General features: G+C 36.5%; 1 protein-coding gene across 1 annotated transcript in view; it reads left to right on the plus strand.

Moving 5' to 3' along the window:
* The window catches only part of LOC111054146, a 156,607-nt gene that overhangs the window by 124,291 nt on the left and 6,233 nt on the right, over window positions 1-26,083 (plus strand). Inside the window, 13 exon segments of the mRNA XM_039441196.1 lie at window positions 2,731-2,978; window positions 4,996-5,092; window positions 6,147-6,379; window positions 8,031-8,142; window positions 12,723-12,881; window positions 13,461-13,632; window positions 14,885-15,163; window positions 16,544-16,788; window positions 17,831-18,041; window positions 19,185-19,371; window positions 20,200-20,321; window positions 20,669-20,793; window positions 20,795-20,881. Of these exon segments, the coding sequence (XP_039297130.1) occupies window positions 2,731-2,978; window positions 4,996-5,092; window positions 6,147-6,379; window positions 8,031-8,142; window positions 12,723-12,881; window positions 13,461-13,632; window positions 14,885-15,163; window positions 16,544-16,788; window positions 17,831-18,041; window positions 19,185-19,371; window positions 20,200-20,321; window positions 20,669-20,793; window positions 20,795-20,881 (2,277 nt within the window).

Consider the following 26,083-nt stretch of genomic DNA (forward strand, 5'->3'; position numbering starts at 1 on the left):
AATAGTGTTGTAAAAGTCACTTTAATAATCTATCAATTATTTTGTTACCTGCATTATATGAATCAAGGTCAGTGCAATTATAATATGTACCGTATCTATCAGTCAATTTTATATAATAGTGTTGTAAAAGTCACTTTAATAATCTATCAATTATTTTGTTACCTGCATTATATGAATCAAGGTCAGTGCAGCTATTTGTGAATCTAGCGACCAAAGTGCAAGTATCTCTCCATGAGGAGAGAAAAAGCTCCATGAGGAGTTAATGAGCTTGAAAAAGGTCTGTTTTGTTTAATATTTTTTTACTATTAAATTTCATATTACTTACTATGAAACAAGTGGACCGAAGTATTAAATATGTTGTGAAGATATAGAATTCTCTTGATTTTTAAATTGTATGGTCCAATTTATAAGATACGACTGTAGCCGCGTTGTATTAACGGCTGTAGTCTATTACAGTAAATTATTGTAGGCAATAGTCGACATGTATATACTATAATATATCCTGGTTGTCTCAAATAGCTGGATGCAACTCAGCTGGTTGATCAAATGCTTTTGTAAAATGTATTGCTGCTTTTACACACATGTTTATCATCATGCATGTCCTTCCGTTATTGACCAGCCTACAGTAAGCTCCACGTTATAATTTATTTATTTATTTATTTATTTATTTATTTATTTGAGATACATAATGGCAGTTTGATTAGAAATATTGTATTGCTATCCTTGTCTATCATTCAACAAAGCAGATAGCGCTATCTCTTTCGCTCTGTTGCCAGACCGTCTTTCAACAATGTAGAATTAATAAATTGATTAACAACATTCCAGATTACCTCATTGAACATATCAATGGTAGATCCGATAAATTGTTCAAAAGAAGATCTATTGAATGGATAATAACCACTAGAATAGAGGATAAAATTCTTGATTAAATCATATTATCTTTCTCTATCAAGGTATGTTTTGCTGGCACTCTTACATCTCTTTCTTTTTCTTTCTCTTTCCCTTTCTCCTTCTTCCACTTCTTCATCTCTTTCATTTAATATTATGATATTAAATTTCTTATTATTTTTTGTTAATGTAATGTTGGCAACTCTCACCTGCGCACAGGATTTTCCTTGCAGGTGATTGGTTTCTTGTATTTTTGCTGTTCAAGTGAAATTTTTGAATGTATTGGTTTTGGAAGAAACAATAAAGTTTTGAATTGAATTGAATAATTAATTAACAAAATTTAATCATGAAAATTCGTTATGACATTATTGAAAAATATAATTTCTTGCTTAATAAATTATAATTGATTATTTTAAACGAGAATGAACAGTTGATATTACATCAATGAACCTGTATCAGCTACCGTCTATGGAAGGCATTGACGAGACAGAGGATCGGCAAGGTTGTTCACCTATCTTCCACCACCGTCATTATTTATTTATTTATTTATTTATTAGAACAGTCACAAACACGATATTTGGAAAGAGAAACAGGCAATTGCCCAAAACTTCTTCAATTCCTTGATTTTGGCAAATAAATAGTCCAAAGTGAGGTTAAGTTTAAAATTTCTGTTTTCACCAAAGATTAACACTCAGAGAATACGTATTCGAGATATGACTGATGAATTTTGAATTTCGAAGGGTTGATAAGAGCCGGAAATAACACTAAACAATCCGAAAGTTTCAATAATATTGAAATAAACTTGAAAATTTTGAGCAGAAAAATTAAAACTACTATCACTGCAACTATATATCGTGGACCTCACTATAGAATTATTACACCCTCGAATTAGTACACAGCTAAAAAGCCTAGTAAAGCTAGTAAACTTATGCTATATTTTCTCTTGCTATTCATCTAATACTAAGTGGCAGGACGTTCACACTGATGTCGTCACTGATGTCGTAACTGGACCATTTATCTGTGAATTTACTTCACTTTACGTTATCGAATTATCTGATTGTATAGGAGGATTATGTTGTAGTATCTCTCCATATATTTATCAATAACCTACTAATATGTATAACTTATGATAGTAAGATTTTGTTCAGTGAATTTGATGTTAAAACTATACGACAGTTATATCTTAGTTGCATAACAAATTACAGTTTTAAATACGAGCATAATTTCCCTCCAGGCGATGACATAAGTTATAATCTTGGACCTAATACAATAAGAAAATATGAAATATATAACACCAACTCAGCTCTTCTTAGAAGGCAACTTTACTACATTAGCAGTAAATTCATAAATATACTAGAAAGTGAATTTCCACTTAATAATTTCCGAAATAATAAACACAGAAAGAGCCATAGAGGCATGGCTAAACTTGAATTATTTCCAATCGTTGACTTTTATACAATAATCAACTTCATATTATAAATTATATTTTCAAACACTTCATACGCTAGATTCAAGTTTATATATTACATCCCTGATTAAGCTGATTTACGACTCACACTGGCGCACAAGGAATCTTCCTTTTGCCGGTGTTTTTGCCTCACCTACTGTACTTATGCATGTGATCATAAATTGAATCTTTATTTTAAAACTATTGTTTGTAATGTAAAGGATATCTTTTCGTTATTATATCTAATTAAATAAATGTATGTATCTTGGTTTAAGTGCAGTAGCATATACTTATATTTATTTTTTGTAAAGCTTTTTTGTATTTTGTTTTTGGCAAATAAAATTCATTCATTCATTCAAAAAAAAAAAATATTAATCGATGTATGTGTTGTACAGGACTTGCACATATCAGTGATGTCTTCGCTGGACCGCTTGTGGCGGGACAGCGGCGAATGGCTGCATTTGCATTGGTCGCGCGCGCTTCAGTACGCCGAGCCCACCGTCATAAGACTGGTGCATTACGTCGACTCAATGGCCTGGGAGCAGAGCCGCCGCATATTCGAGCTGTTCGACCGAAGCCAGGCCGAACTGTTGCAGTCCGACTACTTTGCCAAGAACACCAACCTCACACGCGATCTCGAACGGTCAGTCAATCAATTCAATTGTTTCTTATGGCAGTGTTCACACAGAGATGAAAAATGAAAAGTATTTCTAATGGGAGTATTCACACAGAGGTGGGAATGATAAGTATTGATTCTTATGGGAGTGTTCACACAGATGTTGGTATGAAAAGTGTTGTTTCTTATAAGTGTTCATACAAAAGTGGGAAATGAATTCAATTATTTCTTATGGGAGTGTTCATGCAGAAGTGGGAAATGAATTCAATTGATTCTTATGGGAGTGTTCACACAGAGGTGGGAATGAAAAGTGTTGTTTCTTATGGGAGTGTTCACACAGAGGTGGGAATGAAAAGTGTTGTTTCTTATGGGAGTGTTCACATAGAGGTGGAAATGAAAAGTGTTGTTTCTTAAGGGAGTGTTCACATAGAGGTGGAAATGAAAAGTGTTGTTTCTTATGGGTGTGTTCTTATGGGTGGAAGAATGAATACTTGAGTTTGTTATAAGAGCGTTACACGACGGAAAATGAGCGCAGTTGGTTCCTATGAAATTTAATTCAGTGGCAGAATATGATTTACATTGCTTCTAAAGGGAACGTTCACACATTATCTATCTATATATATAAAAGCGAAATGGAACTCACTCACTGACTGACTGACTGACTGACTGACTGACTGACTGACTGACTGACTCACTCACTCACTCACTCACTCGCATAACTAAAAATCTACCGGACCAAAAACGTTCAAATTTGGTAGGTATGTTCAGTTGGCCCTTAAGAGGCGCACTAAGAAATCTTTTGGCAATATTTTAACTCTAAGGGTTGTTTTTAAGGGTTTAAAGTTCGTCTTTTAGCATTTATATTCTTCTTCTCCCAATCTCTTAATAATTATTACTTGAAATTTCCATATCATATGTTACTATAGAACTATAATCTAGATAGAGTACCTCTTCGAAACAGTTGTTAACTGGCAACTGAATTAATAATTTTGTCAGGTTGGCATTAAGTTGATTTTACTTTGTTAGGTTGGCACCAAGTTGAAGATTTGAATGCATTTATCGCGGAAAAATTGATTGGGCACTGCTACTTCAATCCTGGGAATATTATATTACTCGCAGTAAGGCTCGCTTCGCTCGCCATATCCGTTTAGCCAGCCGTTTAGTCTGGACCCCCGACTGGATTGTCCTAACATATGATAAAAATGTCCAAATGAAAAATGCAGGCGAGCGAAGCGAGCCTGCTGATCTCATTCTTGGACGATCCAGTCGGGGGTCCAGGGGGCTCCGCCTGGCTAGACGGATATGGCGAGCGAAGCGAGCCTGACGGCTAGTACTATAATAAAGTAAAGAACTGACTTATACACGTACGAGATAGGAAATACACGAATGAAGCATCATCATGTCTCAACTACTGGACTGATTAACTTGAAATTTTGCATAAATAGATTCTTAATTAACCGAGGATGGTTATAGGCCTATTTTCAATTCTTCAAGATTTCATTACGCCAAGTTTTAAAATAGACACTGGTTTCCTTCTAGTCAAGAATTGAATAACTCCATTTTATGGGAATAATTACACTACGCCAGGAAATGAATGTGCCGATCTCTACATGTGGAGGAGTTTTTTTTAGGATAAATGTATTATTATCTCTTTTCTTTATAGGGCTACTTGTAATATAAATATAAAGAAAATAAAAATCTCAGTACCCTTTTTTTGAAATATTTTATCACTACATGTTTCGGACATTTATGCCATTTTCAAATGCATTTTGAAAATGGCATAAATGTCCGAAACATGTAGTGATAAAATATTTCAAAAAAGGGTACTGAGATTTTTATTTTCTTTATATTTAAATGTATTATTACTGTATTTAAATTATTATCAGTTTGATGTTGTCTGGACACTTTGGTGTCTCATAATTTAGCCTACAACCTCTTTCTTCAATTTCAATAACAAAAATGAATTAGTTTGCTTCTTCTTCTAATGTGGCTATCGTTTTCAATTGTGATTTTTCAGTTGCTGTTTTTGTCTGCTTATTTTCAGTTTATACAAGAATCTCACTTCAAATACGCTGGCTGCCAATATTCAGATGTATTCTAGCTACATGCTGGCAGTGCTTAATGACAAACTAGTCGTTCAGGTAATATTCAAATCTATTATTTCAAATTTGGTCGCATATAAAACTTTCAATAATACATCGCAGTGAAAGGCTGGTAAGTACAACTTCTTACATATACAGTATCAGAGAAATAATACCATAAGTAGATATCCCATGGTATAGGACGTTTATGTTGCAACTTTTACTGTTATCTCAAGCTGATAGTCCACGTAGGTCTTTCCCGTGAAGCTGTGTGACGCTGGTAGTCTCTCATATTGTGCCGTTCATACTCTCTCACCTCAACAAAACAGTAAAAATCGAAAATAATCGACAGTAATCGGCTTGAGATAACAGTAAAAGTTGCAACGTCCTATACCATGGGATATCTACTTACGCTATTGTTTCTCTATGACAGTATATTATATAGTGAGGTCCACGTTAACATTGGTGTTGCTATCCTTGTCTGTCATTAGACATAGCAGACAGCTCTATTTCCTATAGTGAGGTACACGTTATAATAGCAGTGGAGAAAGATAGAAGAACAACGTTGCCGATCCTCTGTCTTGTCAATGCTTTCTATAGACGGTAGCTGATACAGGTTTATTGATGTAATATTAACTGTTCATTCTCGTTTAAAATAATCAAATGTATTTTATTAAGCAAACAATTATATTTTTAAATAATTATAACAATTGATTATAAATTCTACATTGTTGAAAGACGATCTGGCAACAGAACAAAGCGAGAAAGAGATAGCGCTATCTGCTTTGTTGAATGATAGCCAAGGATAGAAAAAGCATTGCTAATCAAACACTGCCATTATTACATGAACCTTACTATACTATAGAAAGCGGTGGTAACTGAGAATCGGCAACTCTGCTGACCTATCATTTCCACTGACTTTATCTCACTACAATATTTATTTATTTATGTATTGATAAATACAATATAATTCTCAACTTTGATTGGGAAAGGAACAACAGGCTTGAAGCCCAAAACTGTTCCTTTCCCAAATTTAGATAGAAATTGGCCAAAAATAGGTTATGTTTTTGGTTATATCATTGTGGAATTAATAATAGAATGGCATTGTTGGCAGGTTCCCTTCGGTAGAGAACTGACGGAGGTGGGTGGCGAGATCTACGGGGAAGTACTGGAGTTGGGCAAGCTGCCTCTGGTCAATGCCACCATTCAGACTGCGCGCCAATTCGCACACAAAATGGCCGACATCTACAGGGCGTTGGACGTCGAACAGCGCATGCGTCAAGCGTTGCCTGCGCTCTATCGGCGGGCAACCGAACTGGCAAGCAGTGCGCTCGACAATGAGATGAGGTGACAAATTATTCTAATATTTCAAAGTTTTATCATTTCTAAGGTCTCTTTACACGTCCTAAATCCACCAGCGTAGTGTAGCTTTCAATATACTAATGATACCGAATGAAAAAAGACTAAGAAATTGTCAAAAAACCACTGATTTATTGATAATTAGAAAGACCGGTTTCTGTTATTACACCATTGTCAATCTCTGATAAACTGTTTTAGTATTAACTGTATCTGATTAACTGTATTTTAGTTTATCAGAGATTGACAATGGTGTAATAACCGAAACCGGTCTTTCTAATTATCAATAAATCAGTGGTTTTTTGACAATTTCTTAGTCTTTTTTCATTCAATATGAATAATTACCACAATATCAACTTCTCAACTACACAAAAAACTAATGATACCCTTCTCACCCGAAGTCAACCCGAAGCCAGTTGCTTCTAATTTTAATTTCCGTTGTTTCCAATGACACTCTTCACACCCAACCGAGTTTGTTTGTTTGTTTTTTAAAGCTTCCCAGAGACTCTAATCAGAGTATAGATTAAGAATTGACACAAAATGTATAATACATACAGTAATACAAAAACAGAAGAAAAAATCACACAAAGGAACCCTCTCTACACATAAACTCTTCTGTGGTATAGAACACTCCAAGCATCAACAAACTTTTCAACTCCTTCTCAAAAACATTGATATCTTGACAATTTTTCAAATGAGTAGGATGCTGTCTAATAAATTTAAGGCCCATATATGTAGGTTTTTTCTCAAAAAGAGCTTTTCTATGATACAGTGAAGCATAGCAATAGTCTCTTCTATTTGGTGTATTGTATCCATGCGAATCTGCATTTATAGTCTAGTAGGCTAGTTGCTTCTTCAAATTTCAAACTCTGTCACAATTTCAATACTCTACTGTTTTTATTAGGATAGTAGTGGTAAAGTAGAGTGAGAGGCGGTGGTGGGGGAAGGCAAGTGGTAGAGTGCTATCCCACATCTACTCTACTAAAAACTAGTACTCTACCATGATCGTTTTCATTGGGAGAGTTCACAAGATAGTTAGTACTTGCCCAGGGAACTCTACCACTAACTCTACTGATGAAAACCAGGCTTAAGAGCCCACACGTCCAGAGAGGATTTTAAATTTTTCAACGAGTTGAGTTTGTTATTCAGATATTCATGGTGCTGTTTCCATGAAAGATTGATTGATTGAGTACTTTATTTATGTAGATTACAATATATACTGGTTTATACACGTATATACAATAGCTTGCAATACAGCAAAATTATAGATGAATTTACATAATATAGACTAAGAAAATAATTATTGAACTATATATGATATTAAAAAGCAATTTGTAATATAATAACTATAGATAATAATCATATTGTTATGCATCTACATAAATTGGCGGAGCTTTGGACATATCAATGTCCATTCTTCGGAAAGAATATTAAAAATATCCTCCCCACTAACTCTCTACCAAAGATGAGAGTCTATTACAACTCTCAGCACTCCAATATCATTTACCGATCATTTTATAGTTTTTGAAATTCAGGTTAGTAATTGAATAAAGCATGGGACATCTAATGCGCGCTATTCTAAATAAAAATTATAAATTGTTTTTTGTTCAAATTTTTAAATTCAATTTGTTTTGTTTTACAGCAATCACAAACCGAAAACGTTGTTCCTATTCAGTCCGGAGAAAGGCTTCATCATACTGGAACAAAAGCTGCCCATGCCTTGGCATGCTTTCAACGAAACACCCAATTTCCAGGTAAATTATCTCTTCTTCTTTCTCTGCATCATATTCTTATTCTTCTTTTCCTTTTTCTTGGCTATCATCATCTTTCTTATTTTTCCTCAACAGTTTCCTCATTTCCATGCTTTTCTGGGAGCCTGAATCAATTCAATTTCAATTCAATTTATTAAAAACACACAAAACAAGACAAAACAAAATTACAAAGATTTACGAAACAAATAAAACACAATAAAATGTTACAAATATAAAAAACCATGGGCTTAGTGTTAGGGTGTGTTGGAGAAGAGAAAAAAAAAGAGAGGAAGATACCTAGCCAACTATAGTTTCCCATGTAATAGGCAGGCAAAGAAGAGAAGAGAAGTAATGAGGAAAAAAGGAAGGGAGAAATGGGGGGAAGGAAGAAAACAGAGGAATAGGTACTCAAAATAAAGGTAAGCGAGTCCACTGAAAAATGAAAAAACTGATGAAAAAAAAAATGCTGGAGCAGAAATCTCGAGTCATATATCTAAATGGAAGAAGAAATTACTGTATGTCCAGTTTAATTTTTCCGCTGATCTTATTGTCCATGAGAAAGTGATTTGGAATGAGGTTTATTATTTTAGTACCTATGTAAATTAATTGCCTCCTTATACATTCAATTATCAGTTTTTGTGCTATAGATAACTCAGCAATATGACAGTTGAAATAGCCTCCCCAAACAACTATGCCATACTGCAGAATTGACTTGACTAGAGCATGATACATCATTTTCAGGTGGTTCTTATTAAGAATTCTGTTAACTTGATAAAATTTAAAAGATAAATATCTAATTTTTCTACATATGTATTTAATATGAACATCCCATTTAAGGTTTTCATCAATTATAATTCCCAAATACTTAGTATTATTGACTTTTTTAATGGTGGGACAATCACATTAATTAATGGAGGACAATCATTTTAATTTCACTCTTATTCTTTTTAATAGTAACTGTGCATTGTAATAATACTTTGTATGACGATAGTTGTTATGGTATCAACATCTTTGTAGCATCTACAGTATTTGAACATCTTTATTCCAATTTTCCTAGGAAGCTCAATAGATCATTCTATTGCAACGTTCTTCAGAAAAAAATACCATTGTCAAAATAATTCATTAGAACATAATTATTGTACAATAAGAATTTTAATATCAATATGAAACGTTGTTGTGTCCTTTATCTCAAGCCACTCATTTGCTATGTTCAGCTTTAGACTATAGATACTCATTGAAAGTACATTAAAAATATGTTCTTGTGAACTATTTCAACGACACTACAGTCCGATATCTTTGAATATTAGTTATTAAAAACTAGTAGGCCTACTCACTGTGGAGCGCTTTCGGATTTTTAGATTTTTTTTTACACTTTCAGTGTGTAAAAATATAGAAGAACTTCAGTTGACTGGAAATGCTGTTGTTTGTGAGGTGACCAACACTGGTGCAGGGCAAATAAGTTGGAGGTGAATATTACCATAGAGAAACAATAGCTTGAGTAGATATCCCATGGTATAGGGCGTTTATGTCGCAACTTTTACTGTTATCTCAAGCCCATAGTCCACGTATTTCTTTCCCAAAAAGCTGTGTGATGCTGGTAGTCTCTCATATTGTGCCGTTCATATACTTTCACCCGACCAAAACAGTAAAAATCTACAATAATCGTTAGTAATCGACTTGAGATAACAGTAAAAGTTGCGACATAAACGCCCTATACCATGGGATATCTACTCAAGCTATAGTTTTCTATGATATTACCAAAACATCTTTTATTGAATTTCAGATTCATAGATCACCTCCAAGTCAGTATAGATGGTGGGAATGTGCACTGTGCAGTCCTCCTCTTCTGCCGGTTTCTTGTGATTGGCAATTGACCAGGGCTTGTCATGGACTGTTCACATTGATTCACTCCTGAAAAAACTGAAGCTTTCTGCAGCTTTTCTGGTGTCAAGGCTTTCTAGTATGCTCGACCGAGAGGCAGTTGTCACTGCCTACCATGGATACTTCGAGCCTCTACTGTCCTATGGAATACTTCTTTGGGGGGGAGGGGGGGCTCAGGAAACTCTCTGCCGGTCTTTAGGGCTCAAAAGAGAATAATTCGAATTATATTTAGAAAGCCACCGAGGTCCTCATGCCGTTCTCTCTTCCGATCAGCAGCAATAATGACTGTCCCTGCTCTTTATATATATTACTAGCCATCAGGCTCGCTTCGCTCGCCATATCCGTCTAGCCAGGGGGCTCCGCCCCCTGGACCCACGACTGGATCATCCGAGAATGAGATCAGCAGGCTCGCTTCGCTCGCCTGCATTTTTTATTTGGGCATTTTTATCATATGTTAGGACAATCCAGTCGGTGGTCCAGACTGAACGGCTGGCTAAACGGATATGGCGAGCGAAGCGAGCCTGACTGCTAGTAATAAAATATTCCCCGGATTGAAGTAGCAGTGCCCAATCAATTTTTCCGCGATAAATGCATTTAAATCTTCAACTTGGTTCCAACCTAACAAAGTCAACTCAACTTAATGCCAACCTGACTAAAATATTAATTTAGTTGCCAGTTAACAACTGTTTCGAAGAGGTACTCTATCTAGATTATAGTTCTATAGTAACATATGATATGGAATTTTCAATTATAATTAAGAGATTGGGAGAAGAAGAATAATATTCTACATGCTAAAAGACAAACTTTAAACCCTTAAAAACAACCCTTAGAGTTAAAATATTGCCAAAAGATTTCTTAGTGCGCCTCTAACTGGCCAACTGAACATACCTACCAAATTTGAACGTTTTTGGTCCGGTAGATTTTTAGTTATGCGAGTGAGTGAGTGAGTGAGTGAGTCAGTCAGTCAGTTAGTGAGTGAGTGCCATTTCGCTTTTATATATATATATATAGATGTATCTATCTTTGCCTTCAAATACAAGACAAATTGGACAACAGGGTCAAATATCCATAATCATAACACAAGATCCAGAGGTGCGTTGAGAATCGAGCCACATAGAACGACCTTTTACAAATCTAGCTCTAATTGGTTGCCGAACCACTTGAAAGAGGCTCAAACACTGGCAGTTCTCAGGACAAGACTGAAAATCTGGTTGATAGCCCAGTGTCCCTATAGTTGGCAATCCCTAATAAACTGATTAGAGAAAAACAAAATAAGACTGGAAAAATGTATTAAGAATCTATCGTGTTACTTTCGAATGCAATGTTAATGTTTCCAGATTTTATTGTTTCTATATAAGTATGATTTTTATTTTTCCATTTATTTATTGTATAAAACACTATAATCATAATACAATTATGACATTGAAGGAAAAACTAGGCTGAGCCTGTACTATTTCTCTCCAAAAAATTTGATAAAATATTAGGCCTAATATTGTCCAAAAGTTGAGGTTATGATTGTAATCACACACTGCTTCGTCACTTGAGTTGTATTTGACATATTATTTATAAGCTTTCAAATATTATATTCTCACAATTTTAAAAATTTATCTAGTCTTACTTTGTAAATGAATGTTAAAATTTGAATGTATGTGACTATTGTCTTTGCTTACCATTGTTTAGCCATTACAAGTAATAAATTGAATTATGGTTAATTAAAAACTAAAATGCCACTTAATTCTATGATCTGCAACTTTTCAGAATTGTAGACTTTTGATTCCACTGTTTTTTGGTTCATCCAACTTCAATATTCCATCTGTGATATTAACTTATTTTTTCAATGATTTAGACTATATTATATAAATATTGTAGTAATATTTGTAATGTATTTATGATGTGATTTTTGTGACTTGTGTTAATATTGTATTATATATGATGCATAACATGAAAAATAAAATTGAATTGAATTGAATTGAGTGTTGAAAATGGATTTTAAAAATCCGAAAGCGCTCCACAGTGAGTAGGCCTACTAGTTTTTAATAACTAATATTCAAAGATATTAGACTGTAGTTTCGTTGAAAATAGTTGACAAAAGGATTATTACTTACAGTTACAGTTCGTCATGGATAATGAAATAGATTGAAAATATGTTTTCCTACAGTTACGTTGAAAAGTGGCCATTGCTGCACTGATTACAGAACGCAAAGAATCACTTTTCCGCTCTAGTGCGGGAAAAATTTTTCTGCACTCCAGATTTGCAACATGGCAACGCAAAATACTTAGTAGGTTATATGGAGCAACAGTGCAGCAAAATCAAAATGAAGTTGGTAACAGTGACTGCTGTGGCTGCTATAGTGAGCAGAGGTGCAACCAAGCACAACGCGCTAATTATTATTCATTATATATTATAACCAAGGACAACGAGGACTTTAGGATTTTAGGATTAAGGTTTTTATCAATAATAAAATTACACAGAAAAACATTTGATGCATTTCAGGCAATTTTACCCATAATTACCCACTTTTCATATTCAATGGTAACTGTAGGAAAAACTTAATGTGAAATACGTGCGCAAAGTTCCTCTGCTGCACTCAACAAACCATTCCGCCCTCGCCTACGGCTCGGGCGTAAACGTTTCTTTCGGTGCAGCAAACTGTCACTTTGCGCACTAGTTGCACAAATAACTATTTTGTTGATGTTTTCAGGAAATCCCGGAATACAAGCGTCTAGTAAAGATGCAGCTCTGGTTCAACCCGACCAATTCATCTCTATGGTGGACGGCCTATCATTCATATCTGCCTCTACTCGACTCCACCAATTGGCTTCCTCCCTTCAGAGCGCATGCTATAATATTGACCAATCAGGTCAGAGCCCATTCATTCATTCATTCATTCATTTATTTACTGGTAGTTCTGTGAACAGTAGACCTCACGCAGTTTTCTCATCTGGTGTCACCTGTTCACCGGCTTCTCCAGACATCTGTGTAATGCATGCAATGAATAATCCACTTGTCAGCTGATTGATTATGCATTCATCTATAGTCTGATTAATCCTATCTTTAGAGTAGAAGATAATATATAGTGATATAGGAGTATGGAGGAAATTCCTTTTCCTTTCATGTTATCCTTAAACTGCAAAATTTCAAAAAACCTTGTGTATACGAATCTTTGCACAGTTAAAAGGGGGAATATTCCTACCAAACCTCATAGAATTCTATGAACGCGCTCGGCCTTGAATGCATTACATCGTACATACAGACAAAAGGCATTGGTCAATTAAATCATAGTTATAACATATTCATAGTTATATCAATAAAATCTGTGGTTGACAATTTCTTAGTCTTCTGATTTGATATTAATTCCTATTCTAAGAATTTTTTGACATCATAATAATTGTATGATTTGCAATAATTTGGTTAATTTTTGTGTTGCTCCTCCAATCAGCTGCGACTGGTGAGCTGGAATGGGCGTGGCTTAGCGATGACGTCATCATCCTCGCAAGCGATTGGTCGATGCACTGCTCATGCGCTGTTGGCTGCCGATTTTGTCGACCGCGACTTTCAACTCATCTTCACTACACTCAACGACAATCGGAGACAAGTTGTGCTAATGGCTGGTATGTATTAAAAAGTAGAATTAATAAATATTTATTTGACCATTTCTTGCTTTTTCTCTAATTTATACTACAAATAGGCTACCTCAATCATTGTTAAAACTGTAATTGTAGGTCTGAAAATTTTATGAAGTGAACAACTACAAGACTTAACCTATTTGGGACTATGTGTAACCTTATCTAAATTTGGGAGAAGAATAGCACAAGGTTAACTTATGTTTTCTCTCCCTAACATTTTGATGATGATTATTGTATCAATCAATAAAGAATTCAACTTATAGCAGTGTTCATCCTATAGTGAGGTCCACGTTATAATGGGAGTGTTTGGTTAGCAATGGTATTGCTATCCTTGTCTATCATTCAACAAAGCCGATAGTGCTATCTCTTTTCCGCTTTGCTCTGTTTCCAGATTGTCATTTAACAATGTAGAATTAATTAACAAAAATATTTCATCTTAATTATGAAATTATTGAAAAATATAATTTCTTGCTTAATAAAGTATAATTGATTATTTTAAACGAGAATGAACAGTTAGGCTCAACTGACACTTAGGCGACTCAGGTGGAGAAGAGACTGGACTCTAGTGGAGAGCATGTGTTTCCAAATGGTGACGTCGCGGAGACTAGAATCGACTGGTCTGAGTGTCACCATTTGGAAACACATGCTCTCCACTAGAGTCCAGTCTCTTCTCCACCTGAGTCGCCTAAGTGTGAGTTGAGCCTTACTATTACCTTAATAAACCTGTATCAGCTACCGTCTATAGAAGGCATTGACAAGACAGAGGATCGGCAACGTTTTTCTCCTATCTTTCTCCACTGCCATTATAACGTGGACCTCACTATAGGAGTGTGTGTACATCCCCATAATAATCATTGGTACTTTTTTTCTTGTGTTAATACTATAATAACGTAGAAAACTGGCTTATAAACGTACGGGATAGGAAAATGTGAAATATAAAATGATGTTTGACGCATCATCATGTCTCAACGACTCGACTGATTAACTTGAAATTTTGCATACAGATTCTTAATCAACCAAGGATGATTATAGGCCTTTTTTCAATTCTTCAAGATTTCATTATGTCAAGTTATAAAATAGACCCTTGCAGAGCATGGGTTTCCTGCTAGTAACATATAAAACAATGCATCAATTATCAATTATTCAAGGTGGTTGACAGCATTTAAATTAGTATCTCGTTTAGTTTATTCAATGTAATTTATTTATATAATGATTACAATATTATATATGATTGCAGGCGGTAGCACTGTAACAGTGGACATGACAAGGCAGACGGTGTCTGTGACGAGCGGCGGTGGAGGGGGAAGACAGATGTCCTCGTCTCCTCCTAACAGTAACAGCACAGGGGGCGTGGTCAGTGGCGGTGGGGGCGTGGCCAGTGGGGGAAGGCGGCTGCCAATAGACGTGGGCGCTATGTCAGTTGTGCAGGAAAGGGGCGTGGCTACAGTCACTGGTAAACGCGGGTTCCAGTTGCAGTGTGCCTTCCAGCACGGTGTTTGTGTCTTCACACTGGAAGGTTGGTCATATTTCATTTCATTTATTTCAAATACAAATATTCATCTAGATATATTTAGGGCCGGTTTCCGAGCTCGGGATTTAGCTAAGTTCTAGACTTTAAACAGACTTTAAGTGACACATAACCTAGCTACATTTGGACTGTTGTATAAATTAGAATTTGAACCGTTTTGGGCGTAACAATAGCGTGAGTAGATATCCCATGGTTTGGGCGTTTATGTCGCAACTTTTACTGTTATCTCAAACTGACTACTGTCGATTTTTACTGTTTTGTTGGAGTGAGAGTGTATGAACGGCACAATATGAGAGACTACCAGCGTCACACAGCTTCACGGGAAAGAACTATGTGGACTATCGGCTTGAGATAACAGTAAAAGTTACGACATTAACTCCCTATACCATGGGATATCTACTTACGCTATTGTTTCTCTATGGTTTTAGTTTACCAGAGATTGATAATGGTGTAACAACCGAAACCGGTCTTTCTAATTTTAATAAAATCTGTGGTTTTGACAATTGTTCAGTATTTTTAAAATTCGACTGAGTCACTGTCAATATTGTAGAACCGTTCCATAATGAAGCTAGTAGTTCTGTGAACAGTAGACCTCACGCAGTATTCTCATCCACAAGTACCTGATTGAAACTATAGACCTTATGGAAATACATATAGTTCCTGTAGTCTCTCACTGGTAGTCTCTCATATTGTGCCGTTCATACACTCTCACCCCAACAGAACAGTAAAATTCGACAATAATCAACAGTAATCGGCTTGAGATAACAGTAAAAGTTGTGACATGAACGCCCTATACCATGGGGTATCTACTCACGCTATTGTTACGCCCAAAACGGTTCCAATTCTAATTTATACAACAGTCCAAATGTAGGCCTATCTAGGTTATGTGGCACTTAAAGTCTGTTTAAAGTCTAGAACTTAGCTAAATCTAGACTTTAAACTGCTGGAGTCAGAATATTGGCTTTCCGAAACGCCCCGAAAGTCGCAGTTTTTATGATAATTTTTATTTTCCCATCTCTATAATTGGGAACGTTTTTCCTTGACAAAATAAAACATTCCTAAATAATTCAAAATAGCTGAAACTTTACTCTTTATTTCATTTTATGCTCAATTTTCAAGTTTTTCGAAATTCAATTTAAACATGGGCTGCGACTACGCCCTGTTTTGGAAAGCTAATTTTCTGTCTCTAGCTGTTTAAAGTCTAGAACTTAGCTGAATCCTAACCTTGGAAACTGGGCCTTACTTGGATACAAATCATATTATTTAAAATTAATATTTGATTTCACTGGCTCATATTTATCCATTCATTCTGTAATTTATTCGATAGTTATTCTGATCTATATTATCTAATTTATTTGTTTGTGTCAGGTTGGTACTATGGCAAAACAGCTGGCCTGCTGGGCACAATGGACAGCGAGTGGAGCAACGACCTGACAACAGCTGACGGCCAGCTGACAGCTGACGCGGCCACATTTGTGGACAGCTGGCTGTTGGGTGGAGGCACACACGACATTTGCCATGTGCCAACTCACAGCTCGGCACGCAACATGGGCCCAGGTGGGGCCACACCGGCTCAGCGTCAGGCCAAGTGTGCTGCTCTATTTGCTTCCAAGGTAAAAGCTCTCATAGTATCCCATGTGTTTCATTTTGTAGAGCAACTGTTACCGGTATGAAAGGTCTCATAGTATCCCATGTGTTTCATTTAGTAGAGCAACTATTCCTTGTATGAAAGGTCTCATAGTATCCCATGTGTTTCATTCAGTAGAGCAACTATTGCCTGTATTAAAGGTTTCATAATATCCCATGTGTTTCATTCGGTAGAGCAACTATTGCCTGTATTGAAGGTTTCATATTATCCCATGTGTTTCATTCGGTAGAGCAACTATTACCGGTATGAAGGTCTCATAGTATCCCATTCGTAGAGCAACTGTTGCCGGTATGAAAGGTCTCTAAGTATTCCATGTGTTTCATTTAGTAGAGCAACTATAACCGGTATTGAAGGTCTCATAGTATCCCAAGTGTTTCATTTAGTAGAGCAACTATTGCTTGTATGGAAGATCTCATATTATCCTTTGAGTTTCATCCGGCAGAGTAACTATTGCCACTCCTGCACAGCGGCAGGCTAATTGTACCGCTCTATTTGTTTTCAAGGTATGAAAGGTCTTGTACATAAAACATATATATCCTATATGTTTTAACCGGCAGAGCAACTGTTGCGAGTATAAAAGCTCTCATGCAATCGTATGTGTTTCATCCGGAAGAGCAACTGTTGCCAGTATAAATGATAAAATGGTAGCCTAAATGTATCTTTTAAATAAAAGTGTTATCATGTTATCGCTGTTATCATGTAAATAAATGTATCTTTTCATCAACATTGTAGACAGTTGTAGCCAGACCTGATAACAGCGCTCACACTCACATTGCGGGACGACACGTCACGGTACCATAGGACAGAAAGCTCTATGTTCATTTAGGATTTTTCTAGACATTTTAAATTGATAAATTATTTATTAATATTTGAGAAAACATAACAACAGGTCAAAGAGTGAGCTTACTGAGCGCTAGGTCTACTGTTCACAGAACTACTAGTTTAACTGTAGTAATACATCAGTGTTGTGTTCACTTGAGGATCAAATATTGGATATTTGTTTGCAGGAGTCAGAGTTGAGCCGTTGTTACAATGTGGTTGAACCAGGCTTCTACCACCGCTCGTGTCTGGGCCAAAGCAGTGATGCGGCTGATGACTGGCATGATGCCGATGATGATGCCTACTGTGCTGCAGCGCTGGCCTACAGTCAGGCCTGCCAACTGGCTCACACACCCATCAAGGTGCCGGCCACCTGCGTCCGGTGTCGCTTCTCTGAAGGTAAGTCACAATTATTGCAACAGACTCCATTCTGTACGCATATAATGTCCAATAGCATAAGTAGATATCCCATGGTGTAAGTCGTTTATGTTCCAAATTTCAAGCCGATTATAATAATAATATAGCTTTATTTACATTTTTAAAACAACAAAAGCCTCTGAGGTATATGTGGTTGGCAATAAATACTATTTCACTTTTTGTGTAGTTGAGAAGTTGATATTGTGGTAATTATTCATATTAAATAAAAATACTAAGAAATTGTCAAAAACTACAGATTTATTGAGAGTTAGAAAGACCGGTTTCGGTTGTTACCGTACACCATTGTCAATCTCTGATAAACTGAAGTTTAAAAGTTTATTGATCAGTTGCGACCTGAAAACTCTGACACCAGACCTGAGCCAGCCAGGTCACTCGATATTATTATTATTATTATTAATGGTGTAACAACCGAAACCGGTCTTTCTAACTCTCAATAAATCTGTGATTTTTGACAATTTCTTAGTATTTTTATTCAATACAATTTCACATTAATTTACACAAAACAATTTTTCACTTTCCAATTCAGTGTCTGTCAATAATTTTTTGAGTGCTGGGCGACCCCTTACTCAGGTCCTGTCCCGTGGTATCCATTCTTCGCCCATCTGTCAGCTTCCATCCTGGCCACGTGACCGTCCCCTCCATCTCCACTTGATTAGATGAGCTTCCCGCTGCACATACTTCATTAATCATTTTCAAAATGTCCGTGTTTCTAACTCTCTGTTGCAGTCGAAGCCCGAGTTCACTTCTGGACATTTTTGCCTGAGTTTTCTCTAATCTTCTATCAAGTATGATAGCAAATGAAGATATGCCATGGTGTAAGTCGTTTATTTTCCAAATTTCAAGCCGATTACTGTCTTTTATTAGTGTGTTGTTGGGAGTGTAAGAGTGTAAGAAGGGCACAGTATGAGAGACTACCAGCGTCACATAGCTTCACCAAAAACAACTACTAGGACTATCGGCTTCAGTTGACAGTCACATTTACAACATAACGCTCCTTAACCATGGCATATCACCACAAATGATACAGTATCACCTCAATATGATAACTGTATCAGCACAATATGCTACAGTATCATCTGAAATTGTCTAATTAATTTGTTGCAGGCACAGAGCTGAGCGAGGCAGATGCCCCAGTGGAGCTGAGTGGCGCCAGCATGCCGCAGTCGAGTGACGTGGTGCTTGTGGTGGAGGCGGGTGCCTGCACGCGTGCGTTGAACAGTCGCAAGCAGCTGCAACAGATGGCTGCAGCCGTCGACGACGAACTCACCAGGGTGCATCTTGTGCGAAACCGGTTTGTTACCTCAATTATTGGACACCTCTTGTATCAATAATTAATATTCATATTGTGTGCAACCAGTTTGTAACGTTCATAGTTGGAGAGCCCTTGCATCTATAAAATCTGAATTACACGTTATAATATACTTTCAATAATACTAATGATACCCTTCACACCAAAGTCAACTTTTTCAAGTTGCTTCTAATTTTAATCTCCATTGTTTCCAATGGCACTCTTCACACACAACCGAGTTGCTTCAAATTTCAATCTATGTTGTTTCTAAAGCGAGAATCCACACAATATTGGAAGATAGGACGGCTACATCTTCCAAAGACGTATTACAGAGTACAGTGAGGTTCACGTTATAATATACTTTCAATAAACTAATGATACCCTTCACACCAAAGTCAACTTTTTCAAGTTGCTTCTAATTTTAATCTCCATTGTTTCCAATGGCACTCTTCACACACAACCGAGTTGCTTCAAATTTCAATCTATGTTGTTTCTAAAGCGAGAATCCACACAATATTGGGAGATAGGACGGCTACATCTTCACTATAGACTTTCGTTCACATAACACTAAAAAAGTAAATTCGTATGGCTTTTGTTGGTGGGGAGTCCCTTGCGGGAAGGTCCCACCGCCTGAATATATAATTTAAGCCGTCAATGGGCCTTACGACTGTCATACTTCAGCCGGGACCGACAGTTTAACGTGCTCATCCGATAACACTTTATTCGGTTGAATACACTGGGTACTGTATATCTAATGTTTTTAGGAGGATATTTATGAGTGATTTAGAAGTTATTAAAAGAAGTGAATAATTTATTAAATTTTGTTTGTAGGTTTGCAGTGGTATCTTACGGAGGTGTGGGTCTGTATGCTGAGCCCAGGCTAATGACGGTTGATGGCATGGATTTCACCACAGCTAGGTTGCTACACGAACATTTGGCACATCTGCCTTCAGGTTAGTTAAGATAGCCTACTGCTCTCAGTTAGTCATTAGTTACAGTAATTAATAACTCATATTATTTAGGCTCAACTCACACTTAGGCGACTCAGGTGGAGAAGAGACTGGACTCTAGTGGAGAGCATGTGTTTTGAAATGGTGACGTCGCGGAGACCAGAATCGACTGATCTGAGTGTCACCATTTGGAAACACATGCCCCCCACTAGAGTCCAGTCTCTTCTCCACCTGAGTCGCGTAAGTGTGAATTGAGCCTTAGTCGACTGAAGGCCATAATTCATTTTTTAATATTATGATAATTTGTGATTGGAAATTCTAATAAATGATGTTTAATTTGTGATTTGTAGAAGCTGGCCCCAGACCGGACGTATTTGACGCACTGCGTTTCACATTCAGCTTGCAGTACAGAGCAGGTGTGTCTCGCACTCTGATTGTGGTGCTCTGTTCTGACTGCTCTCCACAGAACTCCTCCCCTAGATTTCTCCACTTTGAGACAAATGATGGCTGACAGATCGATCACATTACATCTGCTTATGGACCACGAGTTCAGCGTCGAAAAGGTAATCATAATAATAGGTAATGCTAATTGGTTAGAACGCAATCAGTAAAGTGAGTCTTATTGCTTTTAGTTCCTCTCTCTCTCTCTCTCTCTCTCTCTTTTGGTAGAGAGTTAGTGGGGAGGATATTTTTAATATTCTTTCCGAAGAATGGACATTGATATGTCCAAAGCTCCGCCAATTTATGTAGATGCATAACAATATGATTATTATCTATAGTTATTATATTACAAAATTGCTTTTTCATATCATATACAGTTCAATAATTATTTTCTTAGTCTATATTATGTAAATTCATCTATAATTTTGCTGTATTGTAAGCTATTGTATATAAGTTTATAAGCCAGTATATATTGTAATCTACATAAATAAAGTACTCAATCAATCAATCAATCAATATCTCTCTACCTAACTCTGTCTATCTCTCCGTGGAGGAGGAGAAGGATGCTTTCTCCCGGCAGAGCTGGCTGAGACCAGTCGTCGTTAAAACCGCTACAAAGTAAGTCAATCCGCATTTTATGTAGTTTCCTCGGTCCCTCAAAGTTACCCCGCGCTGTTCACTAATAATAGGTAAATCGTCGAAAAGGTATTGAACTGTTATTAAAAAAGGATCAAATAATGTAGATCCTCACGGCAGCCAATGTGTTAAGGGAGCGTTCACACAGTGATAGAAATTAACAGCGTTGGTTCTTATGGGAGCGTTCACATTCAGACAGGACGTTAATGGCGTTAGTTTTGTTATGGGAGCGTTCACACAGAGGCGTGAAATGAATATCGTTGGTTCTTATGGGGGCAATCACACAGCACACAGCGGCAGAGAATAAATAGCGTTGGTTGTTATGGGAGAGTTTACATGTTAGCTCTATTGGTGCCCTGTTGTGAATGCTCACCCTGTATTTCTCCACTCAAACACTTTTCTGGTATCAATTTGGGGTTTCCGTCTTTCTCTTGTCCAGGGATCAACTTGTCAGACCGTGACTATAGTGAGGTCCACGTTATACCACCGCCATCTATAGTATAGTAAGGTTCACGTAATAATGGCAGTGTGTGATTTGCAATGGTGTTGCTATCCTTGTCTATCATTCAACAAAGCAAATGGCGCTATCTCTTTCACGCTTTGCTCTGTTGCCACATCGTTTATCAACAATGTAGAAATTCAACTAATTATTGACAAAATATTTAATCTCAATCATGAAAGTTTATCATCACATCATTAAAGAATATATTTTTCGCCACACTTGGATGTAATGAGCTGGTTTACGTGCGTCATATGGAGGCCGAAAGTGATTGTTTTCCGACCAGGCCGGTAAAACTTTACGGCCCTAGGGCTGTAAAATGACCTTGAATAACAGCTGATCGTGTCCGATCTCACAAAAATCATAGAGAGATAATCTCATAATGACTGTAATAATCTATATAATTATGTATCGTGAATCGCGGTATTATGTCTATAATAATATATTTTATAAATTACTGTTTCATAATTTAATATTTATTATTGTGTTTTTGATATCAAACAATAGAATACGATGATATATCTCCATAGCCTCAACAATATAATGTTGGCTACATTGTCCATTGTCAGAAAGGTACGTATCGCAAGTATTTAAAAGTGAAGAATCGAATTTGAATTCAAAGTACAATAATTGTATCAATATTTAAAAGTGAGGTAGAGTAATAATTGTTTCTTTTTTATTATCGAATTCCACTTCTTAATGCAATACAATCAACAATAATAATAAGCAAATACAGCACAGATCTGAAGTTTAAGGTAAGCCTACTGGTGAAACTCAGCCTTGACTGTTAAATTCCTAGTAATTTTTCCGTAATTCATTATTAAAACTTTTAGATAATTTTTCTTCAATATTAAACCATATAGAGAAAACATTAGGCCCACTCAAGATTGAATCTTCGAATGTTTTCTCTATGATTTAACTATTTTCAGAGCAATATTTTGTTGTGAAAATGCCAGCAAACCGGCTTCAAATTTGCGCTATACTCTATTATTATAGTAGCCTACATAGCCTACGTTATCTGACTTAATTCAGAGTGAAAATTTTATTGTGAGACAGATAATAATATTAATTTTAATAATATAAGTCATGAGCCAAAGTCTGTTGTACGGTACGCTTTTTAGGAGTGAAGTAAACCTTTTTACAAGTCTATTTTACAGTACAGTATTACGTGTATGCTATGTGTTAGCAGTCAGGCAGCGACTTTCAACAGTACCTAATGGCCGAGAGCTTAAAGGCGTGCTACATCAGTACTCAAAGTTCGGTGAATAACAAACATATGATCTAGGTTCGAATCTCGGTCAATGACGTTTTTTTTTTGTCGATGAATTTCGACTTGTATTAGTTATTTTGTATATTAGTTACCGTAATTTAAATTTTTCAATCAATTTTTTAGATATATTTTGAGACAAAACTTTGAAATATGCAATTATATTATTTTTTTCATCACATTATTTGAAAATAGTAATGAAAATTCTATTCATCCATCTATCCATGAGATATTGCACCGGGCGCAAAGCGCGAGCTATAAAAATTCAAACAATTATTCGAAATATTAATAGTATAAAAATATAGTCACTATTGTAAATTATTAATTAGTAATATTGAAATTAATTGACAGTAAAAGTTGTCATAACCAAGATTCAAACTATCAAAATAGGCTGTTTGAATTTCATTTATTTTTCAATTTCTATTTAACCTACCATTTTTCAAAAATAATATGGTCTAAAATGAAAATATTTGAATGTGAGAGCTCTGTCTGCAACAAATTTTGGAGGTAATTTACTATATAGGGTCTTTTGTATTGGTATGCCTATAGCCTACTAACTTTTGGTCTCAATTTCAGAAATGGAGAAGATGAGTGAGTCGATGAAGAGAAGGGCGAATGAAATTACGGAAGACCTATTACCAACCAAATCGAGGAAAAGATATGACGATGCTTACGAAAAATTTGTTCAATGGCTGAATGAAGAGAAAATTGTGCCTACAGAAGTGTGTGATGAAATTTTATTAGTGTATTTGTCCAATTTATCTAAAGTATGTAAAGCTAGTACAGTTTGGTCCAAGTTTTCGATGATTAAGAGTTGTCTCAATGTGAAGCACAACATTGACCCAAAATCATTTACACGATGCACTACATTTCTGAAAAAGCTCAATGTCAACTACGAACCTAAAAAATCAAACGTTCTGACAGGTAACGAAGTAGTGAAGTTCATGAAAGAAGCTCCAGACAGCGAATGGCTTCTAACAAAGGCTATTATGGCTTTGGGTATTTTTGGAGCTTGCCGAAGAGATGATCTTTTACAACTAAATGTCGATGATATTAAAGACAATGGTAGTTTTATCGTAGTTTTCCTTGAAGAAGGAAAAACTCATTCGAAGAGAAGCTTCACAATAACTGATGAAGATTGCCCTTTCAGCCCTTGTGAATTGATTCGCAAATACATATCACTTCGTCCATCAACTATGATAAGTAAAAGATTATTTATAAAGTACAACCAGGAAAGTGTTCATCTCAGCATGTAGGTAAAAATACTATAGCTGCTGTGCCAAAGAAAGTAGCTCAGTACCTTGGACTTGATAAGCCTGAAAGTTATACCGGCCATGCACTACGACGAACATCAGCTTCAATGTTAGTTGAAGGTGGGGGCGATTTGCTCACTTTAAAACGACATGGAGGCTGGAAATCTTCTTCAGTTGCCGAGGGCTATATTGAAGATTCAATTGCAAGGAAGGTTGAAGTGTCAAAAAAGCTCTTCAATAGTATTGACCGACACACTACCAGTTCGACTATAACATCGAATTCCGAGGCACGTGCCCTAGACGAAGACGTCAATATTGTCGACGAGAACAAAAATGAAGAGAATGAGGAAGAAAACGGAGACAGTTTTTTTACTCTGGATAATATTTTTGGAAACAAAAATCAAAGCACAAGTACGAGGGCAAATCAAATATAAACGGGATTTTATCTTGAAATGAAAATTATTTATTGATAAATGAATGACAAATACAAATTACTTTTCTACATAGTCTCCTGCTTTAAAAATACATTTTTCCCAGTGAGCGGGAAGGTTTTTTATCCCAGCATCGTAGAAGGAAGCTGATTGCGTCACGAGCCAATTGCGCACGAACTCCTTCACGCCCTCGTCATCTTCAAATCGTTGCCCTCCTAGAGCTTCTTTAAGCGGCCCAAACAAATGAAAATCGCAGGGCGATAGGTCTGGACTGTAGGGAGGATGTTCCAGTTGAGTCCAGTGCATTTCTTTCAGTTTTGAGACGGTTAGAGCTGCAGTATGGGGCCTTGCGTTGTCGTGAAGGAGGATAACCTTTCGAATCGATTGGTCTCGTCTTTTGCGACGATATGCATCCCTCACCATGGTCAGCAGCTCGCAGTAGTAAGCAGCATTAAATTGTGCGTCGCTCGTGCAAAAAATCAATGAGCAAAATGCCTCGCTGGTCGAAGAAGATGGTTGAAAGGACCTTGCCAGCTGACAGTCTAGTCTTGGCTTTCACAGGGGCTGCCTCCCCTTTCCTCCGCCACTCCATACTGGCTTGTTTTGACTCCGGAGTGTAGTGGTGGACCCACGTCTCGTCACAGGTGACGATCCGACTCTGAAATGTCTCCCCTTCTTCCGTGAACCTTGCTGCATTTCTCTGACAGATCTTTGAAAAATTTCCGTCGCTGGAACTCCTTCACAAGCAAGAAATTTTATAATAATACGTTGCGCAGTGGAAGGGTGCACTTGTTGCTCCGACATCGTGATTGTAACTGAAAAACTGGCTGGAAGTGTGGGACGACTGGCTCTCACCACTCCTAGTGACACCACCTAAGCGTACTAGCAGCGCGGTCCCAGTCCTACCAACGGTAGACGCTCAGGAACAAAAATCCCGTTTATATTTGATTTGCCTGATAGTACCGGTACAGCTGAGACTGTAAATACAAACAATTTGAATTTACATGTGACATCTCAGAGAAAAGTAGTAGAATCTGCTAGAGGATTCATGTTCTCAAATAATCACAACTGTACATTCAACTTTTATTTAAATAATAAAGAATAAAATAATAGAAATTTGTTGTGTAAAAAGTATAATGATTATTTAATTTATTTTACGTGAAAAACAAAGAATTGACTGTCAATAATGCTTATTTTTTATAATTTAATATGTATTTATCAATGGGAAAATATTGTCA

This window comes from Nilaparvata lugens, chromosome 14 (assembly GCF_014356525.2).
Source record: "Nilaparvata lugens isolate BPH chromosome 14, ASM1435652v1, whole genome shotgun sequence".
Classification (NCBI taxonomy): Eukaryota; Metazoa; Arthropoda; class Insecta; order Hemiptera; family Delphacidae; genus Nilaparvata; species Nilaparvata lugens.